This window comes from Falco naumanni, chromosome 2 (assembly GCF_017639655.2).
Source record: "Falco naumanni isolate bFalNau1 chromosome 2, bFalNau1.pat, whole genome shotgun sequence".
Taxonomy (NCBI): Eukaryota; Metazoa; Chordata; class Aves; order Falconiformes; family Falconidae; genus Falco; species Falco naumanni.
In genome coordinates this window covers 71185340-71206959 of record NC_054055.1, presented here as the reverse complement: position 1 = coordinate 71206959, position 21620 = coordinate 71185340, and the positions used below count along the sequence as shown (strand labels likewise).

Genomic DNA, 21620 nt, shown 5'->3' with positions numbered 1-21620 from the left:
CTGGCAATAAGCTGCAGTCAGTGACCACAGACACAGTTTCCCCTTTTGCTGACGCTGTTAGTTACATGAGCTAAAGGGAGTACAAAGTGGACAAAAAATGCTGCCTGACAGAATAGCATTTCCCACTTGTTTTACATAAGCTAGAAAGGAGCACACATGAGATCTAAAGCACACCAAGGTTCAATATCACCAGTTCTTTCCTGATATTTACTTTATTTTTTTTTTCCTTATGTCAAGTGATCTACCAGGGTGAGGTTTGTTGGGGTTTTTTTAATTCCACTTAATGGAGATGTGATCACAATGGAGCATCATTTTGGAAAGCATTATGGATTGCACATGTTATTTTCCTTCCGGTTGCAGGTTATAGCATCACATATCACTGGGTGGTGAGAATACTATCTAAAAGTACCTGGAACAATACCCATAATAATTACTGTCTCTGTTGTGAGCTTCACAAGAACTCTGGTTTCATAACATTGGCAGGCAGATGCATTTCTCAGGTTGTTCCTTTTGTCTGGGAGGTAATTATAGGTAACACCAGGTACTCACACACTTTATAATTGCTTCATAGGGAAGCTGCTCACAGCAGCTGACGCATGTTGGATGCACTAACTGGCCAGGTAAAGATGCATCTGTAGCATCAGCTCGAACAAACCCTCTAGAGCTGTCTTTCCCAACTTTTTAAGGGATACAGCCAGTTTAATAATTACATTTCCATAGATTTTATTTTCTACATCTAGTATACATGTAAGAAATGATTGCAAATGTCTTCAATCTTGTAAGACAGAAGACTCTCAGTTTTCACTGTGTTCAGAAGTGAACAGGTGCTGAGGGCCCCAATCTCTTCATCTTGCCTTTCTGAAGAATGCGGGTGGGCATTGAAGTGAATCCTGCTCTGCACAGAGCACCCTTCCAGCCATCGTGTAAACCAGCTAAGACCAGATGTGTTTATGAGGGAAGAAAGAAGTATTTTCCTCTGTTCTTTAAAATGAGACTTTCAATTTTACTGTAGGAAAGGTGTTATAGCAAAGAGCTCACTGGACTGGATCTTACAAGACCTCAGCTCACATCTGACCTTAAGGATAGATCTATCACCTAAAGCATGTCATTTGAAGTTCATGCCAGGAGAGGGTCCTGCACGTGGGTCAGGGCAATCCCAAGCACAAACACAGGCTGGGCAGAGAACGGATCGAGGCCAGCCCTGAGAAGAAGGACTTTGGGGTGTTGGTTGACGAGAAGCTCAACATGGCCCAGCAATGTACGTCTGCAGCCCAGCAAGCCAACCGCACCCTGAGCTGCGTCAAAAGCCGCTCGGCCAGCAGGTCGAGGGGGTTGATTCTGCTCCTCTGCTCTGCTCGCATGAGACCTGATCTGCAGTGCTGCATCCAGCTCTGGGCCCCCCAGTACAAGAAACACATAGACCTGTTGGAGTGGGTCCAGAGGAGGGCCACAAAGATGATCAAACAGTTGGAGCACCTCTCCTACAGAGCAAGGCTCAGAGTTGGGGTTGCTCAGCCTGGAGAAGAGAAGGCTTCAGGGAGACCTTATAGCAGCCTTCCAGTACCCAAAGGGGGCCTACAGGAAAGCTGGAGAGGGACTTTTTATGAAGGCACGTAGTGATAGGACAAGGGGGAATGGCTTTAAACTGAAAGAGGGAAGATTTAGATTAGCTACGAGGAAGAAAATTTTCACTGTGAGGATGGTGAGACACTGGCACAGGTTTCCCAGAGAAGCTGTGGATGCCCTGTCCCTGGCAGTGTTCAAGGCCAGGCTGGATGGGGCTTTGAGCAACCTGGTCTAGTGGAAGGTGCCCCTGCCCATGGCAGGGCAGTTGGAACTGGATGATCTTTAAGGTCCTTTCCAACCCCAACCGTTCTATGATTCTATGATAACAATTAAAGAGCATTTCTGTGTGCTTGGAATTCATGATACGTAGCATTGAGGACTGTCAACGTTTTAGAAACCAAACAGGAAACAATTTCAGACTTTTTTCTAGGGCAGCTCACTAATGAAAGAAATAATTAGCAAGGAGGAAGAAGATCAGGAAAGGAATGATTGTGGCTTTGTATATTACAATCATCTAACTTTCATACAATGTCATCTTGGGAAAAAGCCAATGGTTACTGCAAACTGCATCGTTGGTGAAGCAGGTAAGTTAATTTTAAAACCTTTTTTATAAGAGTCACATGTTGAAATCATACCACCAGGCAGATGATGTCTGAACAGGTTGTGTTCAAAAAGGTGAAGTATGTTAACACAGATTGAACACTGAGCTGACACAGCTGCATGTCTCTTGGATCAGTGGTGGTTTATTTTAGGCAGCTCAAGCCAGGGCTGTGACAGCTAACACAAAAAACCATAGCCCTAGAATACGCACCTCATGGGATCTCTAAAAGCAAGTTTTCTTAACTACTCTCCACCAACAAGCATTAAATATCTCGCAGTGTGCATGCACTTGAAATTAATCCATCACATTTGAACAAGGTTTTTTTGGGCGATGCTCTGGTCTCCTGTGTACTACTTCAGCCAGATTGACGCATCAGCTTAAACTGAAGAAGGTATGGGCATACATTCCCTTGCTCTGCAGGGGGACAGATAACAAGGAACATCTGGGAGATGGAATGTCTTGGATCACCACAATCATATTAGATAGGCTTAACACTGAAGGCTCGACTCCAAAGCACAATCCCAGAACAAAAGATCAGAGTAGACCTTCAGAGCAGTGATTTGCTCAAATGTGGTGGAACCCATCTACCTATTTATCCTTTAAAGGGGGCTCAGGGGCAGCATCCCCCTCAGAAATGTTCTAAAATACTCTACTGTAACATCAAGTATCCTCCACTTCTGATTCCTAAAAGCTTTCCTTAAACTCTGGAGCGTAACCCTCACTCTCAAATCATCGTATCCTGCTGTTCTAGAGACAGACAGATCAACCCACGATCGACATATCTTTCCATTAAAAAGATGGAATACACAGCTATTGAGTGTGCAGTGAGTGCAGAAACCGTATTATTTCTGCATCAGATTGTGCCTGGTTTTTTGTATGTGAGACAAAATGACTGCATCCCACACACTGGGTTGAGGACACCGGCTTTACTCTTACATGGAAGACAAAGGGCTTGTTTTAGAAACTGTACTGTTGTTCAAAGCCCAAATTTTCTATAGAAATTTCTGTAGCAAAGTATTCCTTTTAGAACTTCTAGACAGGAAATAGCACTGTGTGGATTACTTGGAACCAAGGACCGAAGGCATCCATTCATCTTTCAAGTCAGCCTCCCTCAATGACCCCTAATTACACTTGTAGACAATCCAACCTATTAATGGGATCAGAGAGCAGCTGCTCAGTTGTTGCCCTCTCCAGGGTTTGTTTCTTATCCCACCTTTTTCAGGCACCAGACTTCTTCACACTTCCAAAATCCAAAAGCTCAACTCAGCACTTAACTTCCAGGTAGATTTCTTGAGCAGACTGTCAGAAGCATAACATGGGATCAATCAGCGATCAGAGTGCCCAGTCAAGTCCAAATAATCTAGCATTAAAAGCTGAACACGTATCTTATTTGGTTATTATTGTCTGCATGCATTTCTTTAATGATTACTTCATGCAAGCATCAAGCAGACTTAAGCATTAATCATTACTAAAGTTACATGCTGACTTCCTGCATAAGCCCCATAACTTCAAAAGCTATACATGAACATTTCTCATCTCTTTATTGTGTAATACCCTTTCATGGCTAACGCATGCCAGACCAAGTACCATTTTTTTGTGATTAGTCTAGGCTCGGGAACCTTATTAAGTCATGTCCTTATATATATGGTCTGTCTGCTGTAAGCAGTTAATCACATGCAACCTGCATCCTTTCTAGATATTGCACATCATCATCATCTTCTCATCTATCAGCCATACTGCCACTCATTCGCTGTTGACAACGTTAAGCTCTGTGCTTTTCAAGCCTGCACACCTGACACGTTTGAGCTGGTGATCTCTGTATCGTTTACACTTCTAGCTTGCTGACACAGGTCTTATTACCGTGGACACTTCATTATTTAATCTGCACTGCAAAAGCACTGAGCTCTCTTGCAGAAGAGTAATTTGCTTCTCACTACTCAAATTAGAAGAATTTTCCAGTTCTTAAGAGAATTTTTAACTTTCATCCAAAATAAAATTCTTGGATTTGGATTGTTCATCTCAAAGTAATATGCAGATCAGGAATGGAGACCAAGAGGACCGTTTGAAGATGCTTTTAATCTATATTCAAGACAGGAAATGCAGAAAGCAGACATGAAAGCAGAGACTTGAAGCAGACTCATCTATGAGGCTGCTGCTTCACAATAAATTTAAACTTATAGCACAAAGTGTCTCAACTTCCCCTTTCACCCAAACCACACATTCCTTTAAACTCCTTGGATCAGCACTGGAGCACGTGTGGCCATATTACAAGCCAAACGAAGGAAGAGGTCCAACTGAAGATTAACCTAGAAAAAAATCAGCATCTTGCACGAAACCACAGACTCTGACCAGGATTTGCATTGAGTTTGTAATGGGACTATTCACACACGGAACTGAATAACCTCGAACAACGCACCATGCTGGAATCCTGACAAGCCCACATGCGTTTCCACACAGGACGCCAACTACCTTAGACATGATTTTCTACTTCCACAGCCTATTCAACATAACTAGTACTCAGAGATTAAGTCTTGCTAAGCCATTCTTAAAAATACAGCTGGAACATTGGTTTCCTAAATCAAATTTCATGCAACTGTATGAAAAAAACCCACAAAACCAACAAACATTTTCTAGCGCATTTAGAGAGTTTGTGTATTAAAAAGGAGATCAACTCAAAGCAAGCTTACTTTATGCTTCTAGTAGATCAACAGGCAGCTATCTTAAGCTGATTGCCCTCTCAGAGTGATGTTGTAATGCTAGACTGAACTGTATGTAGTTTGCTAGAAATCCAGAAACAGCACATGCAACTTTCTGATGGACTTTATTAAAAGAAAAAATGATTAACCCACAGCACCTAGACCCCGTTATTCAAAAGGATGCAAACGTCAATGTTAGAATTAAAATAATTTTATTTCAATGTACATGAACAGAAATAAAATATAATTTTTTAAACTTACTTACAGAGATATATTGCTGGGCTGGCCCAAGGCAGCTAGATTGACTAGACCCACTTCACTGCTTTCTGGACCAACTGGATTCAAAGTACTACCTCAAAAGGGTCCTTCAGCACAAAGCAAACTATTTTTTTGTTTTTGAAAACTAGAAGACGACTCATCAACTTATCACCTAGCCAGAAATTTTAGCGTGTTCCAAGGAAGATCCCCCTTGAAAATTCTGTCCATTACTGAAGAACAGTACACAGTATGTGGCACTATATCTAAACTTAACGGATCAAGGTTTCTCCCAAATACTCTATTCTATTCTACTCTCTTGTACAAAGCATCTGCTATAAAACCCACACATTCAAACCCACAGAATTACACAAACCCATGACCAAGGCTGTTTTCAATATCCTTGTTGCTATGTGTATTACCCGCTGTATCAGCTTTAACATGCAGTATACATATGTGGTAAAAGGGCATTTCTCTTGACCATCTTATTTTAGAATTTGCGGAAATTACAATTGTTTTTACAACTTATAGTGCAATGTAGTTAAGTTATTCAGTGTCATAATATGGCACCATAAGATAAGCAATAATTTGTTAAAATGCACAATTCCTCTACTAATAATTTTGTGGTGCTTAACTGATACTATAAGTAGTAATAAATTTAAAAAGACAACTGGAAGAGGAGGTGATAGCAAAAACCTTTTAAAAAACTGTTTATCACCTCCTTTACTAAAGAAAATTAGAAAAAAAAGCAGAGCTGTCAGATTCAAGGAAAAACAACAGGAAGTAGTTCTTCACACAACACAGTTAAACTGTGGACTCCTTGCCATAAGATTTGGATGCTAGGATACTATGAGGATTTAAAGAGATTATTCTTCCACAATTTCAACCAGCAAATGCTCTCAGATACAGAGTTCCCCAATCCACAGACTGCTTAAAGTATAAGCCGGGGAAGCATTGCTATCTGCTCACTCTGTTATAACTCTTCCTTGCGCACCTGCTTTTGGCCACTGAGACTGGATGCTGGGCCAGAGAGACCTTTGGTCTGACTTGGTACAGTTGCTTTAACAGTTACTTCAAAACACTTCACAAACTTATACTCAAGACAAAGTTCATCATATGCCATGTTATTTAGTTAGAAGGACTCAGATCTTTAAATTACAAATGACTTCCAAAAGAGGAAAAAGAAAACTTAAGCTTTTTTCTGCTATGACTCAGTTGTATAAAACTGTATAGAAAAATGCGCATTATGTGCAGATGTAATGAAAAGCAGTAAGCTTTATAAAAAACATTCTTAGAAATGTACCAAGCATAAACAAAAGATGATTTACAAATACATTTAGCTGTTCTTCTAGTCATCATCAGAATCTGAATCATATTTCTTTCCTCTGATGGTCTTCTTATCCAACTTCATAAAGCTTGTTCCAAATTTCTTTTGACTTTGAAAAGGTGGGTCCATCAAGTTTCCACTAGAGGAAAAGAGTAAGACATGTTGATTAAAGCCATACTCGTGCAGACAACAAGCAGCATCTCTAACTACCTATCTCTCCAGAAAAACATTGTAAAAGAACACAACCCCTGCTCACTAAAGCCACTCTAAGTAGCATTGCGGTGTTGCCTAGCACAGCATATCCTGGACAACTGTAGTTAAGATAGGAGTACAAGTGTAAACAAGCACCTGTGAGTGGAGCTCTAGAGAAAAACTGTCTGAGAGGGCTTTTGCTGCAAACTAACCACGCTAAAGACAACCATCTGTCAGATTCAACAGTAACCAGTGAATTACAGAGATTTTTCCAAACCAACAAGGAGTCAGAAATACAAAAGAAGCTAAAATTTTGTAACAGGGACTTTGGAATAGAAACAGATGCATCAAAACTGGGTTTTGTACTTCCAGAAGTCACCTTATACTTCTCTGCAAAGGCCAGGCAGTGCAGCTTCCCCATCAGGCGCTGCACTCTCGAGGGACTCACGCCTCTATGTGCATGTCTGACCCTGCAGGGGGTTTCTCAGCACCCATGTAGGTCCATGGGTTGTTGAGAACAGCAGGTGTTCACACAAAGCTGGAGCGACCATACCTCCTACAGCAGGGGTGCGCAAGGAGAGGAATCCCCTCCCCTTGCTCAGAGAAGGGTGTGTGTGCTTTCACTCATGTGACCTGTGAAGGCGGTTTGCCTCAGTGAACAAGCAATTAGAAACTTCTGAAATTAGCTATAGAAGGGTGTTTAGAAATTTGTAGGTATTAACATTTTATAAATAACATTTTGCCAATATTGATCCTAAATGTACAGTTCAGTGACTGCCAGTTAATTACATGTCAGTAATAAGTCAACACACCACTTCAATACTGATTTTGGTCAAACAATGTGACCTGAACAATTCCTTCCCTAAATACGGTACATCCTTTCATCATCTTCTATCCTGCAGGCTGAAGGAAAAGAACTGTTTCAAGGCTCTGAGGATGACTATCTCCTTTTCAGGAACTCCAGAGAGCAGGACATTACATTCAGGGCAGTGTGGAAATGCAAAGCTTGTACATAAATGGGTGTATCCTGGAATGGATCTCCTGGGCTGTGCAGATATGGTGGCTCCTTCTGCAAAGCCAGGGTACCAAACTTAGGATCTGGCAAGATGAACGAAGAATGAAAGAACTCCTGCACTCCACAAGAAGCTGGGAGGGGAACACACAGTACTAGTAAAGTAAGAAGTAAAATTACGCTGTAGGCCAACGTACTAACACTTAGCAAATTCAATGCAGCTTGGTACAACTCCACTGAAAGATGTTTCCCATGAAAGGCTGTTGCTGTCTAGAATTTATATCCAAGCTGTCTTTGACTCCTCTGCGTATTTGCTTCTTACTGAAATGGGAAGTGGGTATTACCACTTGTTTTGAATTATAAATTTTAATTTCAGATGTTTCAACAGCTTCTTTGCCTTTAAGATACAACGATACTTCTTGCCAAAATTTGGAAATTAAGAGATTGAAATAAATTCAGATAATGAAGTTTAAAATAAAAAAACCCACCAAACTCCAAAGACATTCAAAACAAAGAGCAAAATTAGCCTAAAAAGATAAAGGTGATGTTTCAGCCATGCTAGAAAGCACAGCAGAAAGTTCTGGTAAATGATTTTCTTGTAAAGTTAGGCTATTGTGATGAGAGTTACCTTCTACCGCCTTCTGTCCTGTAGTCTTAAATGTGGGATTTATGGTGCTACACAAATAGTTTATTTGCACTTCTGCAACTTATTTTCACTTTTTGTACTGTTCACTGAAAAAAAATCCATAGTGATGTATGTAATATGGACTTAGTTGCAGTTTAAGGACGACTTGCTGAGTTTTCTCTGAAGCGGATTAAAAATGCTCAAACTTTACTGCATTGCAACTGTGACATCTAAGCACCTACAGCTTCTATAGTTGATTTAGAAAGGATTACATTAGATGCACAGAGAGGCCATATTAAAGCAGCGTAGCTACTCTATACGCCTCACAACAAGAACTGTTTATTTTTATTACTTTACAAAAAGGACAACGCAACGCTCACCGTAATGTCTCAATACTTCGACAAAGAGATACTCTTCCTTCCTTTGCCAAAGTACACAGATTAAATAACTGCATTAAACCCTCACGTGCCTTAAGCATACACTGATAAGCCAAAGTCAAACTTTTACAGATTCTCCTAAGCGTGTTCTCCTTGTACTGTATCTGAAAATAAAACAATCACAAAACAATTAATTACCTGTAATTAATTACATCTGCACAGCCTAATCTCCATTCTAAGGTCTCTGTAGTGAAATCATCAGTATTACCGAGATCAGTAAAGCCCACAACATAGTCTTGTGTTTTTCCGTCTTTTACTAGTGCTAGAGTGGGAATTACTTTGATGCGCAGTCTCTCACACAAGAAAGGAGATTTTTCAGCATTTAATTTCAAGAATTTTGTCTCAATGTGCTTTTTTGCCAATACAGTTAAATGTTTGTCCATTATTTGGCACCTGTGGGAAAAACCCAAAACATACAGTGTTAGAATCAGTAAGATGAAGAATACATATTTTAGAGAAAGTTTAAAAGGAACAGTAAAGAGCTAGTTCTATCATGTTAACTTCTCAGATATGACCTTTGTAATTAAGAATTTTGTTTCAAGAGAAACTGTGTCTCAAAGGTAGCTGGATCTAATGGCTAATAGAATAACAGCCTGAAGCACCTTACTGTACAATCATACCGTCAATTTCTCTAATTACTCCCACATACACCTGAAAGCCTCTCTCATTTCTTGAGGCATTTATTGATGAAACTTCCCTCTGGCTTCTGTTGTTCCTGCTCTAGCTTCACTGCCTGTCAGCTAGGAAAATTTCTGTATAACGATCTTCGCATCTACAGAAAAGTACTCTCAACATGTTACAGCGTTTGTTTTTTTCAGTCACTACCTCCATAACTGAGATTCAGTAACTCACTGTACAGGAAAAAAACCCAGAAGTTGTTTGCACAGACTGCTTCAGCAGTACTACAGGCAAAAAAACTTCACTCTTCTGTTGCAATGGAATAGAGTGAACATACAATTATTGTTTCTCAGCTGAGGGACAGTAACATGAACCGCTCAAAATACTTGTCAGCTGGCAAAGATTTGTGGACTTGTCACTTGCAATCTCAACTTTCTGGATTGTCGTCTTTAAGAGGTTTGGCTTAGCTGCATGAACTCTGTGATGTGACCATCCTCTAACTCAAGGAGAGCCGAGCAGATCAAAAAGCTGGAGTGGGCAAGGATGAAAGCAACTTGATACTGTGCTTGGTAAACCCGACACACTAGCTTCAAGCTGGTTGTCAGCATGACACATTTTGCCAACAACTTCCTCTAAAGTTCTTTTTCCTATCTGAGTCTACAGACTCTGTTGGTTCAACAAACAAGAACTAAACCACCCAAACCTGTTCTGAGCTACTTTATTTGTAGCGACAATCTTTCAGATTCTTTAAGGAAAAGCTAGCTAAATACAACCACTTCAGATATTTCTGAAACTTAAACATTTAACTTAGAAAATGTAAGATCAGATACCTCACTGCATAATCCAGCATTGACCTCTTCCAATTCCTCACATTGAGGCTGTCTCCATTTATATTCCATAAACTAGGGAAGATAACATCTTGGGGGAAAAACACCCCAATCAACCAAAACCAGGATAACCGCCTCTTCAACAAACTACTCTACTTTGCAATTGTATTTTAACATAAGATAATGAGATAGACCCACTGGGGAACAGCCGATAACCCACAACTTCTGAAATTCTTCCAGGGTAGTGGGAGATCTTATTTTAGGCTTCTGTTCTGACTCAGGACATATTCTCAGATCTAGATGTCTCATACCCTAAAAAAGTCACATAATCATAAAGGCACAGACACAAAGGGAAAGCAGCTGCAATCGGTATCCACAGATCCTTTCAAAGCAAAAGGTTAAACTGTAAAGATGCCTAGACAAGTTTTTGTTTATATTTTAATTTTTGTTTGCCAGAACCATCCAGAATATCTCTGTATGAAAGTGCTAAAGTGATCTTTTTGAAATGCTGATCCTGCATGGTCACTACGTTCACAGACCTGGCTCCCTCAACCTAAATCAATAACAAAAGATAGCACTCTCAAATATTGGCAAAAAAAGTTACACATTTATATTCTAATCAACTATGTAACAGAGTGTTAATTGCTGTCAATTCATGCTCAGATTAACTAGAATGGAAAAAAATATTTTAAAAAATCAAATGCCTTGAGAAGGGAGCGAGATTTGGAAAATGAAGGAATTTGAATAGTTCTAAAAATGCCTACTTGTGGGATTTGAAAGAACAAAGGAACATGTCTGGTTTTGTAGGCATCTATAAACAAAAGGTTTCTTAAGCACGGCTTATTTACCATACCTGAACGTTGTATCTCTATAGAAATGGCAAATCACGTTTTTACTTTCTTTGACTTCTTGGAAAAAGTCTCTCTCACTTGGGATTTCTCTGTATTCTCCATGTCCTTTTGAAAGCCACTCCTAGCGGAAAACATAAAAGGAAATAATTAGTATGGAGTTTGTTAGTCCTGCAAGCTCTAGAGCTTTTAAGAAAAATTAAGGAGGGAGCCTGTAGTGGAAACCCATTTCACACAGTAACAGAAGGAGGAACAAATTACTTCTTCCCCTTTGGTTCAGTTTTCAAAATACACAGATCCCATTAGGCTAGACAATACTTTTGGGTTGCCTCTTTCTCAACAACTGACAGGTGGTTGAGCAGTAAGGCTACCTTATTTGGAAATACAAAACTTGTACAGAGCTGCATAAATTTCTGCAGTGCACCCTCTCAGTAAGACTAGACTAGTTCAAAGAGAACACCAACAACGGAAAATTCTCAGCATTTGAAAACTGCTAATTGACAGCTTGGGCTCTCTAAAAGGTTTTTGTACAATCAAAGAACTCTTGTCTAAAACTGATATAAGTCATTACATGTGTTAAAAAGTAGATTTCTTCTACTTTTTCCCTCTACAAAAAAACTGGGGAGAAAAAACCCTGTTAACTCACCTGTAAGAGATGATATTTATCTATCAAACATACACTGAAGGTATCATAATATGAGCCAGGCTTCCAGAAAACAGATGCATACCATCAGTCATAAAGTGCACAGAGAAACTGAATTTCACAAGCTAAAATTTACTCGCAACTTCAAAACCTGCCTGATTAAATGTGCAAATACAGTTTAGAAACAGCTAATTGTCTAGATTTTCAACAAATGCACTTAAATAAAACCCCAGCTTCTACAATACTAACAGTTAATTGTAGTGTATTAAAACAGTACAGACTAAGCTAAATGATTATAACTAGTGCAATATGACAGAATTCGACAAAAAACTAGTTTCTGGTGGGGTGGGGCCAGAAATTAGATAAATCCCTGTTCTTGATCTTCCAGTTTTGTCTTAGCAGAGTGGGGGTGGGGGGAAAGAAAGAAAAAGATTTTCAAGCAAACCAAAATACTCTGTAAGCTACATTAGGATAGGACAAAAACTTCCTGAATATTGTACAGATCAAAAATGCACAGAAGTATAAGCACATGAAGGAGTCATTATGATGCAAATCAAGAACTGACTTATCCTTCACAGTGGGTATGCATTAATTCCCCTCTGCCCAATCCTATTCCAGGATAGTGTGGCAGCATACTCCTTTTACTAAGTAGCATCCTACTTCAAATTTGCATTTGAAAAACACGTAAGAGTGACTTGAGATCAACAGACATGAACAAGTTTTCACATAAGAACTACCACATGTTCACGTCCAAGAACATCCAAGTAGTATGACTTCTGAAAAAGGAAAACACTAGAATCAAATATAAACTGAACTTCTGAAGACAAGCAAATAGTGTGCCACTTTCTCTACTTCTGTGTTTAGAGAATCAAAGTTGCTAACCGTGCCATGACATTTCACCACATTCCTGTCTCAAAGCATGACATTAGCTTTTATGGGTTCCACCATAGACAGAGCATCTCCTTTTGACTCAGTTGTCTGCCCCCCAACCCAGTCTATTTCTTTGTTTACATTTGCTTAGACGGAGCAAGCTAAGAAACCTGTGGCTTCCATACTCATAATTCAGGTCTTACACCATATGTTACCAAAATTTTGGTGAGAACTACATTCAGAGTGACTTTTTGGGGAGCATAAAGACCACAATTTAGCATGAGGTATCAGGGACCAAAGCAGCACTTCTTTCCTGCAAGAAGAAATGAGCAGTTGTACAAAGACAACATCTCATTGGGTTTGGAGTGGGACAAAGGATTCCACCCCAGGAACAAGGAGAGACCCTGTATCGTTCTTCTACAAAATAGCTTAAGAGAACAGCACGCATCACTTACATGCCATAAATAACAATCTCCAGAATTCAGAAGCTTAAGGAGCCTAAAGGCTTACGATTATGTTGTCTACAAGGCTTATACTTCCAGATAGCAATGTTCAGTGAATATGGACATGTTCAAATCTTTGTATGAGACTCTTTATCCTATTCTTATTGTAAACAATCACAGAGGTCCTTCTCTCCTCCTGTTAAAAAACACAAAGCATGCACACATGGACAGACACTTGCTTCCCTGGATAATTTAAAATTACTAAGTACAGAAAGGTGAGGAAGAAGAAAAAAACCCACAAACCAACAAACCACCCCAAAACACTTAGTTCACATAGACAATTTCCCTAGGGTCTCCAAAAAGTCTATTACACTGTACACATCAGGAGTTTATACTACTACAGGAATTACTTGTTTCTGCTGCTGAGCCTTTTTTAGTGCCTCAAGCCTCCTTTGTTTAAGGCGTTCCAACTCATCTTCATCCATCTGGTCTAGCTTCTGCATTTCAGCATCCAGATGTTCTTCCACAACCTTGGTAGTCTGAAGTATTTCATTCTCCAGAACTTTTTGAAGTATTTCAACAGAGGTATCGGCAGCCATCTTTAACTAGAAAGTGAGCTCTTCAGAGCTGTGGAAATAGCGAGACATAGAATTAACATTTATACAAACAATTAAAACCCTGACCTCTTTTACTTGCAGTTCACACTGGACAGAAACAAAATGCTATGCTATTTAAAGAGAACAGTAGATAGGTCTTTTCTGTATTGCAGCCCCCCTTGGAGAATACTTTCACAATGAACACGGATGGCAACAAAGATACCAGTCAAGTCCTATTCTCTTAACTCCAAAGGTAGGTGTTGAAAGTGCACAGAAACTTGAAATGACTTGTAAAGTCATTTTAAACTTGAAATGACTTGTAATGGGATATGAAAGTGTGCATTCAAAAATGAAGTAAAATTCACCAGTTCCAAAGGAATACTCATCCTGAGCCAGATCCGCATACCTTTAATAAATATTCTGCAACTAGAAGATGCAATGGAAAGCTCCAAGCTGCTGGGAAGAGGTACAAGATGTCTCAGAACAAGTCTAAGCAATACCCAGTATGTAAGCTTCTGCCAGCAGTTTAAATTCAATTACTTTAAGTACTTGACGGATATTACTACATTTAAATCTGAATTAACACTCTTCTCAGGTAAAAGAAAGACAAGGCACTCAAGAGCAAATGCTTTAGGCCAATACACTGCTTAAGTTAGTACCAGAAAACTGCTATTGCAAACACTGCCCTATGGCGGCCAGCGAAATTATTTAAAAAACCCCAACAAACCACTACTTAATTGCTGTGTAAAAAAACAAACCTAAAATAATTTTATGTAAAATTCTCCCTGCCCAAACACTTTGAAAGGCACAAAATACTGTGATTGGGGTGCAGGAAGAGCTGGAGCAACATAATTGATTGTTCTCCCCAATAAACTTACATTACAAAAAACTAGCACTGTAACGAGTGAGTTTTGAAACAGGGACAGTGCGCGATATCACCCTAATCAGATTCTCAGCCTGCACGCTACCGATCTAATGTGCTGTACGTGGGGTTCAGGGTATGCCTGGCTGTATTTCAAAGCAGCCACACTGCCAGTGCCATTGGCTTTGTAAACACCTTGCATACAGAGGCAAGAAAGCATTTTAAGTAGCAATGGGCAAAGTACCAAGACCAAGGCAGCACTCCAAGTGTAATGTGACATCAGCAGTGCAAAGCCCGCTGCCACACACCCCTCGTGTCACAGCCACGCTCGCTGACCTGCAGCACCTTTCCCTGCGTCCCGCTACCCGAAGGTGCTGACTACAAAGTCACCGTTTTCTACTCCCCCTTCCCCCTACTGCCAGAGGGCGTGAGAACCTCGCAGATCAAGGGCCACTCGGTCTTCAGGGGACAGAGGGACCCCTGCCCAGCCGAGGCAAAGGGAGGGCTGTCCTCCAAGCAAGCAGGAAAACGGGAAATCAACCCCAGCCAGTCCCCGCCACAGCCGGAGACCCCCAGAGGACTCCCGGCTCCCCACGCCACCGAAGCCCGGGTGCCAACAACCGCCTCCTACGTAGCGGGGCACCTGCGCCCCAGGCCCGCTCCCGGGGGACTCGGCCCCGCTGACGAGGCCGCGGTACGGTCCCGCTCCGCCCGGGAGGGTCCCAGAGGGCCTGCCCGCCGGCTGCGGGGCGGAGGCGGCACACCGCGCAGGCGCCGCTGTGGGGCCGCTAACAGACAAACGGCCACCAGCCCGCCCGCTCCCCCAGCCAGCTCCTGGTGAGCTCTCCAGGAACGGTCTCACCTCGTACCGGCCGCGCCGCGCCCCGCCGCTCACCACCGGCACTCACACCGGCACTCACCCCGCCGCTGCCGCGCCACCGCCCGCCCCGCCCGCCTGGCAAGCCGGCCGCGCCCCACCAACGTCTCGCGAGAGCCGCGGCGGGGCGGAGCCGGCTGCCGCGTGCGCGCGCAGGGCTCCCCGGCGCGTTCATTGGCCGGGGGCGGTGGGCGCGTCCCCGCGGCGGCCAGCGCGCATGCGCGGCGCCGGGTGGTTGCCGCACGGGCGGGCAGGGCGGTGGGCGCGTGGGGGTCCTCTCCGCTTCCGCGCTGCAGCCCCGCCCCGCTGGGATTGCTGCTGCTCGGGCGCGCTGCCCGCCCCCGTCCTGCCCCGCTGCAGCCGCGCTCCTCCTGCCGTGCGCGGCCCTTGCTTCACCTTTCCCCGACCCGCCGGCCGGGCGCGGCCGGGCTGCGGCGCAGCTCCGCTTCGGGCCGCGGGCCTCCCGCCGCCGCGCTGCTCCGGGCGGGGCCTGGCAGCCAGGGGGCGTGTCCCGCCCCGCCCCTTCCCTCACCTCAGCGTGCGGGCGCGGGGGGCCGCCGGCGGGAGCTGGGGGGGCTCGCTGCCGCCTCTCCGGGGACTCCTTCTGGGGGTTGGGCGTGTGAGGCCGAGCCCCCCACGGGGAGTCGGGGTGCGGCGGGGACGTAACGGCCGGGAGCTGCGGGGCCGGGCCCCTGGAGCGATGCCGTGAGGTAAGGGCGGCCCGCGCGGCGCCTCGGCGGGGGCAGGCGGGGCTGGCGGGGGCCGGGCTGCGGCGCGGGTCGGCCAGGCCGCTCCGGCAGTCGCGCTGAGAAGACGGCTGCGCTGAAGCAGCCGAGGCTTGTCTCGTTGCTCTTGCCCGTGCGCTTGAAGATCCACAGATTTAAATAATGGGATATTAAAGTGTGTTTTCAAAAAACCCAAAGTGTTCTGCTTTCTTGTTTCCTGGAAATGTGACTCTTCGGTACCGAAGTACGCTGGTGATGAGGGTGGGGTGGGAAGATAAACTTGGCTTTATCTGCAGTCGGCTGGGAGAGGCTGATAAGGGCTGACAGCTGTATAAAGGCAGAGGGAGGTAGGAAGTGAGGATTTTAGGGTCGTGAAGGAAGATGGAGGTGGTGGTCCTGAGGCTGAAAGATAAAAGAGAACAGTAAGGCTTGCTCAGCCCGCAAAAGGAGTTACTGTAACGGGGGGGTGGGGGGTGACAACAACGGAAGACGTGCAGCTCTGAAAGCATACGAAGTAGCCCGATGCCTGTGATCCCTGTGATTGTTGTTATTCCTGCTCCATCTTGCTTTGCACTGGAGAAACGTGACTGTGAGGAGGTGGGTTTGCACCTGAGAGCCCCACTGCCATAATACACAGCGTTTGCTGCCTGTAACTTCCGTATTTCTGTGAATGGCGGCTGTCTTCTGCCCCACTGCAGCAGTATCCAGGCTCTCCTGTGAGCGAGTGCAGCACCGCTTTCAGCAGTCGTGCTGCAAGACTTCTTGGAGGGGAGAGGGTGAAAAAACTTTGTACGCTTAGAAAATTTGGCAAGAGAAGAAAATACCGTATTTTTAATATTGCTGCCTGGCAGCCAAACTTCCTGCAGGGGAACCTCTTGCGGTTCATTATTGAGCTGAGTTCGTTTGTTGCTTCTGCACTGAGTGGTACCCAACCCTGTCCCCCGGTTTTGGTGGGAGGCCAGCCACCACGGAGTCAGATGGCAGATTTTTGTGGTGTACTCTCACCTCCGGTGGGGAGAAGCGCTGGGGGTGAAGGCCCAGCAGAGCCCCGCCAAGGGCTGGGGAGTGCAGCTTATGGCCAAAGGCGAACCGGGCAGTGCTCACCGACACGGCCCGCACCTCAGTTCCTGCCCGGTCGCCATGCTGCCGCCGTGCACCCGACAAGCTTTCCCCTGAACCTCTCCGCTGCCCCACTTTGACCTAGCTGTCCCATTCGCCTCCGGATGAAAGCTCTCCACACGCGTTTATTTTGGCTGTTTGCTGCGGGTTTTGTGGCCGAACGGGCTACGACCCTGCCAGCAGTTCTGGGCCTCTACGCGGCTCTCTGGGGAGGCAGGCGGAGTGGAGGGAAGCTGCGGCCTTGGCGCATCGCTTAGGCGTTCTCCAGGGCTGCCCGAGGGCCACGCTGATGGACACAAGGCCGATTTCAAGAGGCCGGTGGCCGCGACCCCCCGAGACCAGCCGTGTCCCCGCCCCGGGCCGCGGCGCAGCGCCGCCTGCTCCCCCTCCGGCCGCCGGGAGGCGCCAGCGCGCAGAGGCGCTGCCCGGCCGGCGCCGTGGCCGCCGCTCGTCGCGTGCCGGCGCGGGGCAGGCCGGGGCGGCGGGGGCGGGGCGTGCGCGTGCGCGGCGCGCGGCGGGGCGGGCGGCGGGGGCGGCTTCTACCATATGCGCGGGGCTGCGCGCGGGCGGCCGGGTAGCGCTGAGGCGGGGGACGGGCGCCGGGGCCGCCGCCATGGGCAAGAAGCAGAAGAACAAGAGCGAGGACAGGTAAGGGCGGGCGGCGGGCCCTTCGTCTCGCCCCCTGCCCCGGGCGCTGACAGCAGTGCCGCGTGCCGGTGCCGCGGCGCTGAGTCAGGCCCTGCCGGGGCTCGCGGCCTCCTCGCAGGCAGCGGGCGGGCGGGGCGCGCTAGGCCCGGCCCGGCGGTGCGGAAGGCCCGGCCGTACCGCTGGCCCTGGGGGGCGGCTCGGGCTGCGCTGCGGGCCTAGCCGGCGTCGGAGGCCCGAGGAGACGGCGGCCGCGGGCCGGGCGGCGGGGGGCGGCAGGAGACACTCGGCCGCTGGTGCTGGAGCGGCTGCGTTGGTGCCGCCGTCTCCGCGCTCCCCAGAGAGGCGCTGCCCTCCGCCTGGCCCGGCGCCGCGGGGAGCTGGTCCGGGAGCTAGCAGTGCCGGGCGGCCGCTGCTTGTGAACACAGATCTCCGCTGCCGGCTGGAAATAGCTACTTCTTCAGTTGTATTGTTTGCAGTGGCTTTCTTTGGTTATTTTGGTGTTCTGTTATTATTTTTTTTTAATGGGAGACAGTGCTGTAGGTCACGCTGTAACTTAAGTGATTGTGCATGTTTAATAAACGCCGATGTTAGATAGTGGTTGGAGGATATGGGGATCGATTCTACATTATGAGCATATCATCTTGGATACTGCCCCATCTGTGGACTTTTTTTGTGTGTAAGAAATTCTTATAATGGCAGCTATATTAACCATATGGAACACTGACTGAATATACATGCTAGCAGGAGAGAACATATTGTTGCTTGTCACTATAAAATAATAAATGCAAAGTTATGATCAGTTTGGAGAGTGTTTTTAGTTGTTAATACTGACAAGGAGTTAAATGAAAACTGATATCTTAAAACATGTATGAATGAGAAACTACAACTTTTTTCCCTTACCTCGAGTCCTTATTGTGTATATCCCTTAGTAATAGGTTCTGTCTGTAAAGGTATCCTCATCATCTGGTGGTCTTGGTTCTAGCTGATACCCCTGGGAATGTCAAAGATTAACTCGTGTGAACAGAAACATTAAGTGTTTCTGTTATGAAAATACTCCCTATGATGGGTACTTCACAAAATATTATTTCTTCTCTAAACATTTTGTACTACCTGCATGTGGATTGCATTAAGGTGTTGATGTTAGTGACTTAAGGCTGTTACCCTTTACCAGGTGCGTGTAAACTGTTTTATTTTCTGTGGTCCTTTCTGGATGATGAGTATTTTGCTAGTATTTTGCTCATCTGACTATTTTTCTTCACACCTTTTGCCATACCGTGTATGCTGCTTTGTAGTGTCTGTTGTTATCAGCTTGTTTCATGGGTTGTATTTCACAGGTATATCTTGGGAGCAGCTCTGGCCAGGAGATCACTCAAGTGTGGTTTGAGAAGCGGAAAGGGTTGGATCTTTGTGCTCTAAAGGAAAGAAGACCTAGTGCTCATCTCTGTACCTGGTGTGGTAGATGATAGTATCATGCAGAAGCCTTTGGGTACTGAAGCACTGCTGCTTGAGGCCCTTCCAGTGACAGTGGCTGGTGTGCAGGGGACATTTCGAGAGTCTTGGTGCCTACTAGATACCTTGTTCTCTTTGGGTATCTCTGCATGTATTTCTGTGTGTCTGTTAATTACTGAGCATGGGCCTCTCATGGGTGCTGTGTGCAAAATCTCATTTGTGTCTAAGAAGTGGAAGCATACCTTAAAAGAGAGGCCAAGAATTTACTGTTAGAATAATTGACATCTTCAGAGCCTAATGATTGTTAATTCAGATCTAATTGTTACAAGACCCAGAAAGAATAATAATGCAGTTATGCTCGCTATCTCACTGCTGCTCTAAGTCCTAAGATCAGGGGTTTCATCCTGGTGGTGATGAGCTGTTATGGAGCGTTGTCAGCATCAGGTGTCCTTCACGAGGAGCAATATGATTGTTTGAGTTGATGGTTTCATCTTCCTTGCTCAAAAATCCACTTGAGACTGTTTTTGTATGCTTGCTAATGTGTTTGTGTGCCTTGCTCTTCATTGGTTTGCAGCTGTGTTACATCCAAATATGTAAACGGCACTGTATATTAGATACTATTTATTTCTTGTTTGTTATCCCTAAACCCAGTTTTGTCCAGGTCTGCATTTCTGTTAGCCAACCAGTGGTGAGTTGTGGGCTGTCCAGTGCCAAGTCTTATACAAGCCATCTCTGTTTTTTACGTGCCTGCGCTCCTCTCCATTGCATCCTGTGTCTCCACTTCTCAAGGCTTCTGCTACCATACTAACCCTGTATTTCTTTACACTATGTCATTGTTGTAGAGTTGTGAATATCTCATTCTATACAGAATAACTGCTTGTTACTGCTATCTACGTAAAACTATGGCTGCAGCATGCCTGGGTAAACAAGAGTAGAACCAATTAGGCATAGGCACCTGGTCAATTAGAGAAACTGCTGTCACAGCTAAATCAAGTAATAGTTGCAGGCAGGTCAAGAAAAGTTCAGCCAAAGTAAGCCTGATGGGCTTCAGTCCTGAGGCCTTGCAAATGCAGTACAGAGCTTATGGACTGCTATTAGCAGTGGGAATACTACGTTACAGGGCTGCACAGTTGTATGGCAGTGGGAGGGTTGATGTGGAAGAATTCAGAGAGATACATGTTTGAAAAGAAGGACAGGATGGTTAGACTGGGTGTATTTTATAGCAGGGAGTTTGAGACAATGGTAGTGAGGATGGACCTGGAGGGCCAGTAATGTTTTGGAGTAGGTTCTGTCTGCAGAGGTACCCTCATCATCTGGTACTCATGGTTCTGACTGGCACCCCTGTGAACATCAAGCTCCCTTGAGGGAGAGGCTGCATCATTCTTTCCATCTGTAGCTTGAAGTTGGACTTTGACATCCCTCATCAGTCTGCCTTCCATTCCCAGTAGACTGAGAGAGGAATGGCACTGTATAATCAAAGGCTTCCAGTCAGTTTTGTCTCCTGCATCTTCAGTTCTGTGCTATGCCATTATTTCCTCCTTTTCCTTTCCTTCCCCCCCAGTTATGTTACAGGTGCAATCCCTTACATCCCTTCTGGCTGCAGCTCCCAGAGCATGTGGCAGCTCACAGGAATGACTTGCAGCGCAGAAGAAGCACATGGGAAGATGCAGGTGGTCTGTGTTGTGTATATTGGTTTGAGAATTGATGTGACAGGAAGGAGATTTTCTGCTTGTCTTCTGATATACGGAGACAAGTTACAGAAGGTACAAGTAGTCTTTACTCTGCTTTTCTCTCCTGACCACCACACCTTTGACTTCTGTTGTCTAGTTTCCTGCTCCCTCGCTTCTGCTGAGTAGAGCAGAGTTGTAGTGTTGATACATGTCTGGGAAGCATGCTGGTAAATGAACTTTGTCATGGGAACAGGGTGTAAGTACAGAGGGACAAGACCCTGAGTGAGATGATACCTATGATGAGCAGGGAAAGAATGGGAATGCAGGACTGCTGCCTGTTATGAATACAGATTGCTACCTGAACAGATACACCTCCAAGTCTGTTCCTACTATGCCAGCACCTCTGTTACGCTCTTCTGGAACTCTGTTACTGACTCCGGCTGCTTGATTGCTATGCATCTGTCAGTGAAGAACATACTTAGCTGGAGTGGCCAGATATATAAACACTGTAGGAAGAACTCAGTGTGGCGTGTTAGAGGTACTTTGTAAAGGTGGAGAGCGTGTTGGATCATAAATAGCTCCTAAGCTCTATGGAAGTTGCTTCGGTTGTTGTTTCTTTGGAATTTTTCTGATTGTGTTGACCACTCATTTTCAAATGAAACTTCACAGCAAATCTTTCAATAAAAATGAGGTGTCTGAATTTTCAGGCTTTCC

At 45.0% G+C, this 21620-nt stretch overlaps 2 protein-coding genes across 9 annotated transcripts in view; one reads left to right on the top strand and one right to left on the bottom strand.

The window, feature by feature from the left end:
* Nucleotides 1–5058: 5058 nt before the first annotated feature.
* TXNDC9 (thioredoxin domain containing 9) lies at nt 5059–15782 on the bottom strand. 6 transcript variants are annotated; one of them, XM_040584755.1, is made up of 5 exons: nt 15692–15782; nt 13371–13587; nt 11010–11128; nt 8850–9104; nt 5059–6584 (listed from the first exon to the last, which is right to left on the bottom strand). In XM_040584755.1, exons 2-5 carry the CDS (start codon nt 13557–13559, stop codon nt 6467–6469), a joined length of 681 nt encoding a protein of 226 aa, XP_040440689.1. In that variant the 5' UTR covers nt 13560–13587; nt 15692–15782; the 3' UTR covers nt 5059–6466. The 6 variants fall into 6 exon arrangements, with proteins under 6 accessions (XP_040440689.1, XP_040440687.1, XP_040440686.1 ...); XM_040584753.1 differs by lacking the exon at nt 15692–15782 and adding an exon at nt 15327–15414; XM_040584752.1 differs by lacking the exon at nt 15692–15782 and adding an exon at nt 15339–15395.
* A 51-nt stretch (nt 15783–15833) lies between these two features.
* Nucleotides 15834–21620, top strand: part of EIF5B (eukaryotic translation initiation factor 5B) — a 39213-nt gene continuing 33426 nt past the window's right edge. The window contains exon 1 of one of the 3 annotated variants that reach the window (XM_040584750.1): nt 15834–16005. Coding sequence is in view for 1 of the 3 variants with exons in the window: in XM_040584747.1 (XP_040440681.1) it covers nt 17753–17787 (35 nt within the window). In the remaining 2 variants the exon portion in view is untranslated. Of the gene's footprint in view, nt 16006–16386; nt 16618–17668; nt 17788–21620 lie in introns of those variants that run through there. The other 2 variants (XM_040584748.1, XM_040584747.1) reach the window with 2 other exon arrangements.